General features: G+C 40.9%; 1 protein-coding gene across 1 annotated transcript in view; it reads left to right on the top strand.

The window, feature by feature from the left end:
* Positions 1 to 16,843, top strand: part of RASGEF1B (RasGEF domain family member 1B) — a 653,319-nt gene that overhangs the window by 476,003 nt on the left and 160,473 nt on the right. Inside the window, exon 4 of the mRNA XM_040237187.1 lies at positions 4,376 to 4,459. Coding sequence (XP_040093121.1) covers positions 4,376 to 4,459 — 84 coding nt within the window. The remainder of the gene's footprint in view (positions 1 to 4,375; positions 4,460 to 16,843) is intronic.

The raw sequence follows: 16,843 nt of genomic DNA, 5'->3' as shown, positions 1-16,843 counted from the left end.
TTTCATAGATGTTAATTACAGGGGAAAGTAACTTGATATTTCCTCAAAAGGTGCAATATAGAAGTGCCTCATAATCCTTTGGGGTAAAATTGTCCTCAGTCCTTTGGGAGCACTCTGTAGATGGAAGGTGCGGTCATCTTTAATCAGGATAAAGGATGGGTGACAAGTTGAGGATGGATAGAGGGGTGGCCGTCTTTGAAGTAGAATCTGCTTGTATCTCAAAACAGGACACATTGTTTACAGCCCTGAGGTGTGGGGAGGAGGTACAGGCAGTTGATTGACATCCATGTCCGTGGTTTCTATGGGATACAAATCCAAAAAAGAGGGGGTATATGTGTACATACGGGGCTTCCCTGGTGGCTCAGACAATAAAATATCTGCCTGCAATATGGGAAATCCAGGTTTGATCCCTGGGTCAGGAAGATCCCCTGGAGAAGAGAATGGCTACCCACTCCAGTATTCTTGCCAGGAGAATCCCATGGACAAAGGAGCCTAGAGGTTCTACAGTCTGTGGAGTTGCAAAGAGTGGGACACAGCTGCGGGACTAACACATGTATGCATAAAGCTGATTCACTTTGCTGTACAGTAGAAACTAACACAATATTTTAAAGCCACTGTGTATGTGTGTGTGTTAGTCACTCATTTGTGTCTGACCCTTTAAGACCCCATGGACTGTAGCCTGCCAGGCTCCTCTGTCCATGGAATTTTCCAGGCAAGAATACTGGAGTGGGTTGCCATTCCCTTCTCCAGGAGATCTTCCCTACCCAGGGATCGAACCGAGGTCTCCCCCATAGAAGGCAGATTCTTACCATCTAAGCCACTGGGAAAGCTCCTGAAAAGCAACTACTCTGCAATAAAAATTAATTAAAAAAAAAATCGAGATTTCTGAGCAAGGACACATTCTTTTCTTCAGAGTTATTAGGGTTGTGTGACCTGCCCAGTGACACCCCCTTGGGCAGATGCCACCCGCACTGATCCCACTGCTCGGTCAACGAGCTGAGCTGCGAGGTGATCCTTGTGTCCTTCCTCCTCAAAATTCTGGATTATTTCTGTCCTTCGGCACCAGGAATTGCCCTTATATTCCAGACTCCAGGGTAAACACTAAAGGTTGTAATTACAGTTCATGGTCTTAACCACTTCTTTGGTCTCCTTTTAGGAATCCAGTCTTAGAAAAGTAACCCCAGGTACCTGTCATTGCAGAGAGCTCTCAGCAGTTCTGTAGCTTCTCAGGAATGCTCTGAAGTTATTATGGGAAGAAGATAAAGGGGCAGTTTCACCCTTATCTTGCAGAGAGCTGGAGAGGATGGCCGGATTTGCCTGAGGCTTTGACTTTTCCCAAAGTTTCTCTTATTCCACTTTAAGACCATCCTCAGAGTCCCTGTCCCCACATAGAACAAACAATACATTAGATGGGGAACAGCTCCCAATACCAGCCACCCAGCCACTCAAGTACCCAAATAATAGCAACAACAAACCTTTTGTTGGAAAGCCTAAAATGACCCAAGGAGAGAAGGAAAGGGAAATACTATTTAGGGGGGCAGGAGGAGATGGAAGGTGACATAGGTTGGATGTCAAGAGGATGAGATGGTTGAATGGCATCACTGACTCAATGAAAGTGAGTTTGAGCAAGCTCCAGGAGATTGTGAAGGACAGGGAAGCCCAGTGTGCTGCAATCCATGGAGTCTCAGAGTCAGACATGACTTAGAGCCTGGATGACAAGTTAGTCATAACAACATGCCCAACTACTCTGTGTTTTGTATGTGAACCCATTATCTCAGAAATATCCTTTTATTTATGGCCCAGAATCGTCGCATATTTTCCCACCACACAAATGATTTCTAGGTAAGAGATCTGTGCTTTGAGACTCATAGGTTGTTTCAGTCTTAAATATACCCAGTGCAATCATATCAAGAGACTCTGGTCCCAAAGAAAATCAAGCTGCACATCCACCTAAGAAAACTAGTTACCTGTTGCCATAGCAACTGGACCAGCCTTAGAGGGAAGGGCAGAGTTCCTCAAATTCGTCGACTATGTCTGCAGATTGACTTCCTTGAAACTGAGTCATGTGTCCTGATCATCAACACTGAACTGTTATTTTCATTAAAAAAAAAAAAAAAGTCACAGTCTCACTTGATGTATTTCAGCTTTTTCTCTGGTGCTACTCAATGAATGTCTTTTTATCTCTGAAAGGTGGGAATTGGTAACTGGATCCTTTAGAACTTTCATGCATGCCCTAACGTGGTTGGGACCTGGGCCAATAGGTTTGGTAGTAATTAAACTTTGATGGCTGGAACGTGACCTGTGAAATGAGTTGCTGGTCTCAGCTTCACTCCTAATGAACAGAAAGCCATATGCCTTGGAATTTGACCATCACCCCTGTTTCTAGACCACAGGAAGAAAGTCAGAGGTTTGAATGGCTTCTCCTGGGGGTAGACTGCAGGGGCCTCTTCACCAGGAATCATGCTTTGCCTTTCTAGGCCACAGATAGCTCCACAATTTGTCTCAAAATGCCCTGCGAGATATGTGTAAATAACATGAACCACATTTACAGGCAGGGCCACCCTGGTCGAAAGTATGAGTAATTTGCCCAGAGTAAGATAATTAGTAACAGCAGGGGTAGAGATTCCAGAGGGTCGTACTCCATTCCTTTGCTAAGACCACTGAAAAAAATCTTTCTTTCACTCAAGAAACATGGCCAATTAATGGACAGCAGGAGGCGGGGATGGGTCAATACTTGCTTGATTCAGTTTTAAAGGTCATTTTTATTTTATGGGGTTGTTGGTACCTACGGTTAAGATTTTTTTTTCCCAATAACAAGTATCTTGATATTTCCTCTAATGAGACTGAAAAATGTGCTTAGTGAGAATGAGAGCTGAGGGCCAGAGAGAGCTGGATCGGCTGGGGCGTTTCTACATAAAGAAAAGATTCAGTTGACAAAAGGCAAGAGTACTGTCATGGAAAGCACTTATATCTATGTCTTAGTCTGTTCAGGCTGCTGTAACAAAATGCCACAGATTGGGAGCTTATAAGCAGCAGACATTTATTTCTCAGATTTCTGGTGACTCAAAGTCTAAGATCAGGGTGTCAGCACAGTTGAGTGAGAGTCTTCTTCCAGGGCACAGACTTGTCCTTGTATCCTCACATGGGAAAGAGGCCAGCCAGCACCCTGGGATGTCTTTTACAAAGACATTAATCCCAATCATTTCCCAAATCACTGTCTAAAGCCCCCACCTCCTAATCCCTTCACCATTTGGGGCTTAGGAGTTTTTTAAGGTTTTGTTTTGTTTTTTATGTGAACCGTCCTTAAAGTCTCCACTGAATTTGTTGCAATACCATCTCTGCTTTTTATGTTTTGTTTTTATTGCCTGAGAGGCATACAGGACCTCAGCTCCCTGACCAGGGATCAAACTAACACCCTGCGTTAGGTGAGGTCCCAACCCCCGGACCAACAGGGAAGCCCTTAAGGGCTTTAGGATTTCAACATATGAATTCTGGGGCGGGGGACACAAACATTCAGACTAGAGCTATGCATAAGACCTGCGTTAGATTATAAAGGATACAAAGATAACAAAAACAGGAGACCTGTCTTCAGTAAGTCACTTCCCAGCAGATAATGACAAGTACCCTAATAATAGGATGTGAATCCTGTGATTGGGAGAAGTTTATTTTGATTCTAGCCAGAGTGGAGGAATATAGCAAAATGCTTCTTAGGGAATCTGAGCTGTGCTTTTTAGGACAGGTGGGAAATCATAGACAGATAGTGAAGAAAGGATCTTTTAGAAACTAGGAGCAGTATAAACAAAGGCATAGACTGGAATCTACTGAAGAAAAACACAATTGGCCAAATGTAGCTTGAGGTTTAGGTAAATATAGGAGAGAGTTGGAACTAAAGCAAAAAAGGGAAAAAGAGCCACATTTTGGAGTGTTCTAAAAGGCAGGTAGAGAATTTTGGACAGTACTCCATATAGAATCAGAGGTTTGAAAACCAGAAGTTGAGCTGTGATCAGTGTTTCTATGCAATAAGATGAGATACTTGTAGTGTTATTTTTTTAACAACAACAAAAAAGATTCACATAGTCTAATCTATGTTCTGCAAGATACTTTAGCAGATTAGGCTGAAAATATTCTGCACTTCTGTCGATATTCCTTCAGAATGTCATAAGAGGTTTTGTAATGTACCCCTGCATAAGGTTAAATGAGTTTGCACTGACTACAAGCTGAAGGTGCCTGTGTAAAAATGCTGACTCGGGTATTTCAAGTGACAACCATTATGGTTAAGTGCTTGAGGCACTGTTGTGAGAAGCAGGAGAACGGCTTCATGCAGTAGGAGAGCCAGCCAAGTCCCTGAAACCTCTCTCTGTTTCCTTTCTCATAGGAACAGCAATGGAAACCTTCGATGTACAGCAGCATAACTCCCATCTGCTTTGCAAGCCCTCTGCTTGAGAAGCCAGTTGGCAAAGTAAGAATGAATTCATTTCTTGCTGAACGGTTTAATTTGAGTCTGTTGGCTGTTCTTTCTTTTGTCTGGAGCTATTTGGGTTACATAATCAAACTGATCTCATAAAAGTGGCTGATAAAAATCCAGATTTTGAACTCTTTGGTTGGCCCTAGTGGCATTGCTCCTTGGCAAGATGTTGAGCTAAGTGATGTTGATCTGAGATTCCCAGGTCTTCACATAGATCTTGATGCTGTCCTCCCCAACTCCCTTCAGTGTCCCTCTTTCTCAGCTCTTTGTCTCACCTTCCCTTGCCGATCGGGACATATTAGAAATGAAGAGGTGGCTTTTAGTCATCTGCATTGTAGGGGAAGGGAAACCTTTTTCCTCCTCTCTTTTAGCATAGTGCCTGGGGTAATGCAAATTAAACTGAGAAAATAAAAAGGACAGGTAGAGAAAAGGTTTATTACTGTGAATAAAGAGGCCTTCATAGAAAAGAAGTGAAGACCCAGAGAAGCAACTGTATTTGAGACTTGTATAACATTTTAACAAAGAGTGATATTGGAAAAGTGACAAGAGAAAGGTGAAGGGTTTGGGGCTTCCCTGGGCCATAAATTGTGAGCTGGTTAATATATGGGGGAAATTAATGAAAAATTAAGAGTTACTTGGTAAGGTGTGTTATACTAACTCAAGTTGGTGCCTTTTCTACTACTAAGAGTCTTTGCTAGTGATTAAAAGTCATCTTCTTCCTGGTATGGAAAAGCAAGATACCGTTACAAATTTATGTTACTTTTACAAAGGAAAGTTTATGTGCTACTTTCAGAAAGAAAGAGAAAAGTCAGAGAGCTTTGCCTATACCTGCTATTTCTTAATTGCCTTTGACTCAAAGTAATCTTTATGCAAAAGTGGCATATTTGGGGGTGGCAAAATCTGATTCTCTTCAACATCTTATTGTGAAATCTAACCGCCACACTCCCTCTTCCAAACATATTTGTTATTTAAACTATCTTGTAGAATGAAAAACTTTGACTCCAGAAGAGAAATTACAGTATTTGCCTGAACTGCTACTGTTCTGAACTTGAAATCACACCCATCAGTCCCACTAGGGAGTGTAGCGCTCAATAGTTAAGAGGTGGGTTCCTAGAGTCAGGATGCCCAGGGTCACCAGCTCTGTGACTTTGAGCAAATCAAATATAAAGAAGTCTTTATACTGGTACCTGCCTCATGGAACTGTCATCAGAATTAATTTAATAAAAATTCATGAGAACAAGGCTTTTTTAAACCTATTTTGTTTACTGTATATGCAAGTACTCAACAAATGCAAATAAACTGAATGCATGAATCAATGAAACACTTTACACATGATAAACTTAGAGGAAACATATGCTCAATTTGCTTATTTCAAGAAGTGAGAGCTGGAGGGTGTTATATGTAGGGAGGGACACCATTCTCAACACTTTGGCGAGAATGCCAAGGACAATTGCCAGGCACAGCTTAACAGAAGCACCAATCCACCTGGGATAAGTCACCTTCCTGTCCTTTGCTACAGTTATTGGTGCATCTCCAGACCACACACAATCCAACCACTAGGATGAACCATAGTCACTGTCTGGACAAAAACAAACAAAACTTCTTTCAATAGGTCTTTTCTCTCCAGCTTCTACATATGTGGGCAGAGCTGGAGCTTTTGTAGTTTTTAAAAGGAAATGAATCTATTTTCCCCAGCAATTCCTGGTAATTCTGCCTTGGCGGTGAGTCCTGCCAAGACAGCTGTCTTTGGAGTACGAACTCCCAGTGGAACAGGAAGTCTCCTGCCCATGCTCTCAGCGCAGTTGACGTTTTGCATGCGTAGCAGGGGAGTGACCCAAGCTTCTTGGGACTGATATTTCTGTACTTCATGTTCACTGAGGTCTGCACTTCCCCTCTGCTGACTTCAGTTCCAAGCAAGAGGAGTATCCTTTGGCCCAAAGATTAAAACAACAAACAAACAAAACACTCCCTAAACATCACAAAATGTGTTGGCAGCAGCTCCGATTCACTGCTTTGTCCCTGCCTAGGTCCCTTCCAGCCCCACTTCCTTTGACTTTATTTATGTAGATTGTGGTGGATTCATGTCAATGTATGGCAAAACCAATACAGAATTGTAAAGTAAAATAAAAAATAATAAATTAATTAATTTTAAATAAATAAATAAACAAATAAATAGACCACTTTGTGGGAATGGAAAGAAGCCATTTCAAAGGTTGAGTTCAGAAGTCCGTGAGCCCTGGAGAGACTCTTGACTAAATTTCACATCAACCTAATAGCCAGTCCTGAGTTTATTTGCCATTTTCCTAGACCTGATTGAGAAACACTAATAGCAATGTAGAAACGGTAGAGAGTGCCTTTGGTGAATGCTTGTCAGAGAGCCAAAGGAAGTCACGAGCAGTATGACCATTCCTGGGTTTTGCAGATGGCTCACTGGTAAAGAATCCACTGGGAGATTCTTGATGCAGGAGACATGGGTTTGATCCCTGGGTCAGGATGATCCCCTGGAGAAAGGAATGACGATCTACTCCAGTATTCTTGCCTGGGAAATCCCATGAACAGCGGAGCCTGGTGGGCTATAGTCCATGGAGTTGTAAAGAGCTGGACACGATTTAGCCACTTAACAACATGACCATTCTTGGTTCGATAATATTTCGCAGCATGTTCCTCGGTTTCCCTCCCCCACAGGGCTATCTGTACAGTGACACCAGGACTGTCCGGGGGTGAGAGGGGCTGCTCCCAGAGAATACACTTTCTCTCTTTTCTCTCCATAGCTCTGGCTTTAGCTTAACACATGTTCTGTGAAACATTCTAATGAATTCATTTTTAAAATCAGCTCTCTAACCCATCCACCTGGGGGTGTATGTGGCGGGGAATGATGCCAAAATTGTAAGAAAGTCAAGCTTTAATTATAGAGGTCAATGGAAGGCAGCATTTGGGGGTGGATAATTAAAACCTATGTTTAATCTGCCCAGAATCCAAACTCTCTTCCTCACTGACAAGAAACTTTCTGTTGGTTAAAAGGCTTCAAGGTGGACCCAGAGGCAGTTTCTACCACCCAAATTAGAGTGCCCCAAGCTGAACAAAGACCAGTGTTTCCTTGCTGCAAGGGAGAGGAAAAGTGTTGAGAAGCTCATAATAGAATAAGGAATATTTTGGCGCCAACTCCAGTCTTACCACTAAATGATAAATCTTTTCATTAGTGGTTATGATTAGAGGGCAGGAATTAAAGGAGGGAAACTTCCTTCTTTTCTAGGGAGAAGCCCTTGACATCACTCTGGGCAGCAAGCAAGCCTGGAATGTGTAAATATCAACTCTCAGATCACGAAGAGTTTTCTGTTTTATTTTACATAACTGGAGTCAGCGCCTTTTGAATGGAGCATGCAAATTTATGTAAACAAGAATGCAAATGTTAAAAAATATGTGTCTTGGGATTTCCTGGGGATGCCTTGGTAGCTTTGTCTTCCTGCCTTTGTATCATCTAAATATCATGTTGTGAAAACTCGGGTGACCTTACTTCCCCAAGTCCCACAATGTTATAACTAGAGGGCTTTCTTTATCATTTATAGGAGATATTTTGGAGAATGAATTAAGACAGACTAATGTATTTGACACTAAACATGTTAGCTCCAAGAAGATACACAGGCCAACAATAAATGCAAAATGGATTGGAGAATTTCAATAAATTGATGGCAGATTCCAAGTGGATTATTGAAAGGGAATTAGAGAATGATGATGGAAACAAAAGCAGGGATTTAAGGAGATAGGTGACATGAGAAGATGCCATAAAATTCAAACTCCAGGCTGTCCTTCAAAATTCTCACTGAGGCTACTGACAAGAGATGGATTGAAAGAAGTATTAGTTCAACTCAGCATAACAGTCCATGCCAAGTGTGGATCATGCCAAGTCTAAATGACCCAAGCAAGTGCCATGACCTCTGAAAGCTGCAGAGAATACACAAGCAGATGGAACTGTTTGGGATTAAGAGCTACCCATGAGTATGGCTGTGCCAACCTGTCTTTCTCAGTATAATTTAGGAGACAGGTAAACTTGTCCTCAAGTCTAAGGAAATGTAACTTTAAGACATGATTTGATTTGGCCAGAAGGAAATGGAGAGAGATAAACAGCCTTGAAGGATAGCAGTGTTATTGAATAGAAGGGTAACTAAGAAAGTAAAGGAGGCCCCCTGGGCCTTCTATATTTCTCCATGAGCAAAGGGGGAAACTGGAGGAGCTGGGTGGAAGTACTGGATAAACAGCAGATAAGAAAGGAACTGGTGAACTCAGAATTAACCACATATAGAGTTGCTTTATTTCAGAGTTGAGAGGCATCTGTGGGAAGAAAACAAACAGAGGTGTCCCCTTTTTGCACACTGATCTTTAGCTTCTTTTAACACTGGAGAATTTTTCTTAAACCAAAGGAAAATTTAACTTAGCCAAAATGGACCACTTTAAGAATCGTCATCTAAGTCATGGCCCACTGAGAATCTCTGAGTGTGTTACATCATTATATCATGGCTAGGTCTGCATAGACAGCACCAATTCAATGAGAAGTACCTTGGAACTTAATACTCAATATTTAGGGCTCTAAGTGACCAAAGAAGATGGAACCAAGCCTATTGCTGTTTCCAAAAAAAAGAAAAATCCCAAAAGTCAGGAATGGAGTAATCCAAAGAGAATAATAATTTTAAGCACAGCAAGCTACTACAATTACTACAGTCATAGATAAATGTAATTTTCATTAATTGAGAATGAGGGCACCTGATGTGACTGGCTTTCTTTCTCTGTACATTTAGCTTCTGGTCACTGAGGTAAAATGCATTAAGCCAACTATTCTCCGAGGTAAAAGAAACTTCCAAGGTAAAGGGTCAGCTCTCTTCTCCTAAGATAGTGGAGGATTTAGTTGGGCATATGTCCACCCAACTAACAAGCACATTTTCAGCATCCCTTGCAGCTAGATGTTGGCCATATAATATTATGGGAATGAGATATGAGTGGAAGTGATGTATGTAATTTTTGAATCATGCCATTCATATTAAAGGCAGACCCTTCCTGCTGGCTGGGATATAGATATGGTAGCAAAAACTGAAATAGCCACCTTAGACCATGAGAGGATGGCAGAGAAACCACACAGAACCATTATCTGCTTGTGTTCAGACAGCCATTGCCTGAGACAGAAATTGGCTTTCATCTTGTCTACAGCTCTACTAATTTGGCCATTGGTACAGTAGCTGCAATGGTATCCTAGCACACCATTAAAATGGGAGAAATTAGACTGCATGCCCCATGAGAACTCACGTGGGATTCAGTGAAGGCAAAAGGCAGAACCTATACAGTAAACATCAGCTAAAGGGATGAAATTCTGAACTGCTGTCTCCCCAATCAATCTGGATAAGGAAGACAAGTTACAGAGGCTAATTTCTGGCTCTGAGGATAAGGGGGTGAACAGAACTCTGCTTAGCTGAGCTCTACTGTCGTAAACCCAGATAGCCATCATATCCTGAATTTTGGAGTTCTCTTTAGATCTGAAACAAATTTCTACTGAAAATATTCCAATTCAAGCACTGTAGTGGAACCAGTTATCTGGTCAAATAACATTCTATTGATAATTATTATATGCAGGAACTACATTAGTTTGGAAACATTTATAAATATCTCCATGTATTTGGTATAATATTCTACTCTTTCATCATCTGGAACAGGTCTGGATTCCCTGGGGCTTCAGGGAATCATCTTGGGCTTCAGCTTTTGCTATAATTCTATTATACAGGATTTTACGGGAAGACCAAATTGTTATCTCATAGCTTATTCTAGATGCACTGTCCTTTTATTAACATAAAATATAATAACACGTATTATTTGGGCATAATAAATTAAAACATCAGCCTTTATTGCTATCACATATTAGAGTCCATGTCATTTTTCCCCATCATCTCTTTCCTCAAAATATCTGACGAGATGACATGTACATAGTAGGCAGGTAGTGCTTGTCCAAGGATGGTTAAGTGAATATGGAATTTTACTCCATGACTCAGCCATTTTCATCTTCTTATCCTGATCACAATGGTTGTTGAATAGTATTCTATGTGAGTGGGCTACTATATCTACTAAAGACAGAAAAAATTTAATCAATAGCATTAGTACTGTCCTGTGAATATTAAGTAAGCAGTGGTGAAAATATATTTCCCTTGAATTTCGTTCCTGGATTCTCACTACCACCCAAGCAAAACCTCGACTGAAATTTACTACATTAAGTCCATTGGTAAGAGTTCAGAAGGATAAGAAATGCTTCCTAAAGCACAAGGACAAGAAGTCTTTCCATCCCAACATTCCTACGAGGCAAGATGACTCTATAAACAGGCTTGTAAGCACAGAGAGTTGGAACAAGATTGAACAAATATGCTGAAACCAATGGCAGTTCGAAAGCTTTGACCAACCTAGACAGTGTATTAAAAAGCAGAGATAAATTACTTTGCTGACAAAGATCCATATAGTCAAAGCTATGGTTTTTCCAGTAGTCATGTATGGATGTGAGAGTTGGACCATAAAGAAAGCTGAGCACTGAAGAATTGATGCTTTTGAACTGTGGTGTTGGAGAAGACTCTTGAGAGTCCCTTGGACTGCAAGGAGATCCAACCAGTCCATCCTAAAGGAAATCAGCCCTGAATATTCATTGGAAGGACTGATGCTAAAGCTGAAGGAACAATCCTTTGGCCACCTGATGGGAAGAACTGACTCATTGGAAAAGATCCTGATGCTGGGAAAGCTTGAAGGCAAGAGGAAAAGGAGAAAACAGAGGATGAGATGGTTGGATGGCTTCACCAACTTGATGGACATAAGTTTGAGCAAGCTCTGGGAGTTGGTGATGGACATGGAAGCCAGGCGTGCTGCAGTCCATGGGGCTGCAAAGAGTGGGACACGACTGAGCGACTGAACTGATAAACATAGAAGCATTTTCAGTTCTGGCTTCCAAACCTATAGGATATAAGTGAAATATGAACAGTTAATATCTATAGAATTTATTTTATTATGCTTATCAAACAAGACTACTGGAGTGGGTAGCCATTCCTATCTCCAGGGGATCTTCCTGACCCAGCTTTTAAACCTGGATCTTCTGCATTGCAGGCAGATTCTTTAGTGTCTGAACCTCCAGGAAAGCCCCATCAAGGTTGTTAATTCATAAACAGTTAAATGCCTATACACAATAAAAATGAGAAACAACAAACGTAGAAATCATTCTTATTCTCTGATCTTGTTTTACAGCTTATTTATTTTAAAGGCTGAAATATATCGTACAGTATGTACAGCTCAACTGCATAGACGTATCACGATATACATCATGTTTAAATATGAGATAAATGGCTTGTTAACATTGCACACACACACACTCGTAATTACCGGACCCTTGCTATCACAGACTGCACCACTATCAGAGGTCTCAGAGTCATATTTGTATTACACAGGACTATTGTTTATTTTTCCCTTGGCTCAGTGTGCTCACACTTTCCATTTAACACCACATTGATTTCTCTTGCACAACCTGGTTGAAAAATATCATGTGGAACTTCTGATGGAAAAATGCTAAGTAAAAATACTGCCTGGTCTATTACTGACGAAAAAAGAAATTTTCATTTGTCCCACCTGAGGGCAGGGAAAAAAGATGACCTGGAACTGGCATAGAATACACGTCTCTATTCACAAAGATCAGAAAAATAGAATATCACTGAATTCTGAGACATAGCACTGCAGAATTATCAACAAAATTAGCCCAAAATTTATACAGTTTTGCTCCTTTCTCCATACTCTGGGTCCCTTTGAGAAAGCCAAGGGAAGCTCCTCTTGAAAATATTGCATTCTAAGCATTCTATGCCAGCTGCTTATTTCCACTAAGAAATGCCTTCCATGTGTGAGGGTGTGCTATAAACAGTAATTCAGGGCAATTTGGTATAAATGATAACAGCAATAATCATTATTATAATAGATTCCATTGTTTGAGAACTCTGTGCCAAACACTAACCTAAGTTCTTCATATCTAGTCTCTCATTTAATTGTTTTACCCATGAAGCCTGGAAAGGATAAAGGACTTGTTCAAGGTCACGGACTGGTAAACAATAGAGTTGGCATCCGAAATTAGGCAAGGACCTATGCCTTAACCACCTGCTGGAGAGAGATTTAAAAAATGTATTTGGATAATCTCTTTTCTCTTCCTCGTTGAAATATAGTCAAAGTTTCCTGAGAGGACACAGAAGGATGCCAAAAAATGTATGACCTGGCTTATATTATGGGTCACTCTGGCTGTAGTTAACCAACCTTAGATTTTCTTTTTCCAAAAGGCCCTGTTATATATAGCAACCCAGCACAAGTGGGAAATAACGTGTGAGCATGCGGCGATAGGTTGCCCCTTTAAAGGCAGCTGCTTTACAAAGGACTTTAAAGGGGATATGAACTGCAAAGATAGCGGCATGAGGTTACTCAGATCAGAATAATATTCCTCAGAAGCCATTCCATACCTTTGGGTGTCCCAGTTTATCTCCTCTGGAAGAAGGCGAGTTGGTGCTCACCTAATACTTGAGGCAAGGCATTTAATTTTAAGAACTCTAAGGCTCTCAATGAAAAAGGGTCAAAAGTGGCCTTATTAAAGTTCAACTTAACAAAAGACTCATGGTACAGACAAGGGTAGAGCTGAAATCTGCACTCACCACTAATGCCTGTTAAGTTTTTCATAGAGGCAGTTTAGATGCCTGGTGAAATAAAGGCATCTGTTCTCTTTAGTGAACAGAGAACAGATTGCATAAAAGTTTATGGTCTGAAGAGTAGGGAGGTAATTAGTGGTGCGATGAACTCCCCAATTGTGTCTATGTTTTTAAAGGTCATTTCCTGGATTTTACGAGAAATGGGGAATTACCTCTGGGCCCCCATAGAACTTTGCTTTTACTGTTATGAATGTTTATTTCAGTTTACCTTACCTTAGGGTTGGCTGATTGCATGTCTGTCTTTCTTGCAGGGGCTTGTAATCTCCTTGTCTGGGGGCTAGGGTGGAGCAGAATTGGGCCTTATTCATTATATGTGTCCCCAAAGCACCACACGTAATTCTTTCCATACAGGAGCTGGTTATTGAGGAGGGGGAAGTGGTAGAAAAAGAAAGGGAAAGGAATTCTTATTTTGTTTATCTGAAATCACCCTTTTCAGATTACCTGAACTTTGGGCTGCTTTTCATGAAATGCCTTCTGAAACGTCTCTAAGAACAGCTTAGTGAAAAAATTCAACTTTACCTTAAAAGACATTTGCTTACAGAATAACTCTTAAAAGGCTCTGTTCATTTGTAAAAGGCAGAAACTGAAGTTTTTACACTAAGGACTTTCACAGAGAATCAGCGATAAGAGATGTGTTGAGATTAAAACAAAATAGAAAAAAATTTAAAAAACAGAGAATGTGCTCATGTTTCATGGCATGGAAGTTGTTCTTCCTTTGCTGTACCAGTCAAAGTGATCTTGCCAAGGTCAGTAGGGAAATCCGAACTGCTAAACCCAGAGTACATTTCATTTCTTCTGGAACTTGACTCAGTTGACCCTTCCTCAAAAGTTGTTCCTCTCTTGGCTTTTATGAGAGATGACTGTTGTAATTCTCATCTGACCTTCTCAGTCTCTTGTTATTTCATCTTCCCTCAATAATACTTCCAATTTTGTGTTCCCCCGTGTCCCATTCCTAGTGTACTTAAAAAAGCTCAACGCTCCCTTAACAAGCGATACTCTATTTTCTTGTTTCATTTGCTCAGCACTTTCAAAGCTGAACTAGTCAGCACCTCTTACAGGTCTCTGATTCCTCTGCTCTACAGATGTTCTGTTCCTCTCTCAATGAATGTTCCTACCTTCTATCCAGCAATTCAAATCAGATTCTTGGGGGTCATCCATCATTCTTTCCCCACTCCCCACCCCACCTCATCCTCTCAGTCAGTCATCCAGTTCAGATGGTTCTAAATCCTTTATATCTCACCCTCTCCTTCCCTATTGTGATTGCTGTATTTAATGCCTTCATCATCTCTCATCTGCTTCCTAAGGAGCCCTTGAGCTGTTTTTCTCTTCATGCTCATCATCTTCTTTCAGTTCCTTGTCAGTATCACTACAGACCTATCCTTTCAAATGGCAACTATGATCAATGCTTGCTTGACTCAATGATGGAATGGCTTTCCACTGACTATGGAGTTAGTCTGAGTCTCTCTGAAGGGTCGAGGTGGGCACGTGTGAAATATTCCCCTGCCCCTCCGTCACCTCCCTATGCTTGTCCCCTCCCAAATCCTTCAGGATACTCTACTTCATGAGACTGTCATCGTTCATGCTACTCCTTCTACTTTCCTGCCTAATCCCTCTTCATTTTAAAAATCTGTCTTAGATTTCCCTCTATTCTCTTCTGTCCCTCCTACAACCTCTATGCCGAGTTACAACTGTACTTTGTATTTTTCCTGTTGCAGCTTTTCTCTCACTTTACTGAAATTGCTTGTACTCTGCCTCCTCTTCGTAACGGCGCACGTTTGTCATCTTGTATTCCTCCAGGTGCAGCACAAAGCATGGCACACGAATGAGTAGATGCTCCAGAAATCTTATTGGTGGCAATGAATATGTTGCCTGTTCATTTCACAGCAAGCCCAGAATTCAGAGTTCATTCAAACACATAGTTTAGAACTCTTCTCTTCATTTATTCATCTCAGGATTTTCTTAGCCAGTGTTCCTGACTCTGAACTTTCATTAATGAGGAAGGTAAATACTGCTTACAGGTGATGAATGCCCATTGCTATGCTGAAGCTCATCATAATGAAGGAAAGGTATTTATCAGTTGGAAACCACGAAGACAGCACCCTGGTCTGTGTGAATTTCTTCCTATTGACTGGTGACAATGAGATAACTGAGGATGGAATTCTCTAGGCCAGAATACTGGAGTGGGTAGCCTTTCCTTTCTCCAAGGGATCTTCCCAACCCACAGATTGAACCCGGGTCTCCCACACTGCAGGCAGATTCTTCACCAGCTGAACCACAAGGGAAGCCCAAGGAGATAGGCGTATTACCCCCATTTAGGTAAATCTGCCAGATCCATTTTATTAACTTGAATTACAGTAGAAGTTAGAAGTGCTTGCTGTGCCTTTAGAAGGCAAGAGTGATCATAGTTGGTGTTTCCAGATGTTCTGTGTACAAACAGGAGGAAAAAAGGTTACTGGCTCCAGCTTGGACTTTGGATAGCAGGTCAGTCACCAAAGAAAGTTCAGCCTTTTGTACCTTGAAAAATCTGACTGGTTTAAAATTAGACATTCTGATAGGGAAAAGCCAAGTGGGAAAAGACGAGGACTTTGAACATACCAATTTAAATGTCCCCAAAGAAGAATTTGTAGGGCTAAAATTTACACTCTTTAGTTTTAGTCACTATGGTAATCATAAAAATAAAATTTAGTGGTGTGCTTGTTTTAGAGGAGAAGAGAGACAAAATGAATCAAGAATTCTCACACAACTTCATTTCAGCATGGAACAACTCTTACTGTGAGAAAAATTATGATTATATAATCAAAAGTGTTTATTAAATATAGTAGATAGACATCATTTGTTCAATAGTGCTAAGTATTCTGGGAGATACTAAGGAAGTTATCTTAAGGAGTATAGAATGACTTATTTAGCATTGGAAGATAATTTAAATATCATCCAGCCCAACTTCTCATCTAACCCTTAAATCTATCCTACAAATTCCTACCAAACCTCTTCAGTATATCTCCAGTTAGAGGAAGCTTTCCACCCTCTGAGGCAGTTCATGTCATATTTAAATAGCTCAATAAAATTTATCGAGTACTTACTGAATGCCAGACACTGAGCTAAGCATTTTATCTTCAAAAATCCTATTTAATCTTTATCACAACCTTGTGAAATGGTACTGTTATTATTTCCATTTTACAGCTGAGGAGGAAACTGGGCAACTGCCCAACATTGCATGGCTGGTAAGTAGAAGACCCAGCTTTGACTATGCAGTCTGCATTCTTAAATAACATACACCTGCAGGCTCCCTAACAACTTCTTTCCTATGCTGATCTGAAATCTACCTTCTTAGAGCTTCTATTCATGGGTCCTAATTGTTTTGGACTCTAACTCTATTTTTTAATTAATTTTTATTGGAGTATAATCACTTTACCATGTTGTGTTAGTTTCCTGTGGTTGTTCAGTCGTTAAATTGTGTCCACCTGTTTGCAACCCCATGGGCTGCAGCACTCCAGGCTCCCTGTCCTTCACCATCTCCCGGAGTTTGCTCAAACTCATGTCCATTGAGTCGGTGATGCCATCTAACCATCTCATGCTCTGTTGCCCCCTACTCCTCTTGCCTTCAATCTTCCCAGCATCAGGGTCTTTT

This window comes from Oryx dammah, unplaced genomic scaffold, assembly GCF_014754425.2.
Source record: "Oryx dammah isolate SB20612 unplaced genomic scaffold, SCBI_Odam_1.1 HiC_scaffold_3, whole genome shotgun sequence".
In the NCBI taxonomy this organism is placed as follows: Eukaryota; Metazoa; Chordata; class Mammalia; order Artiodactyla; family Bovidae; genus Oryx; species Oryx dammah.
Note: the sequence above shows the minus strand (reverse complement) of the source record. Positions and strands in the feature narration are given on the sequence as shown.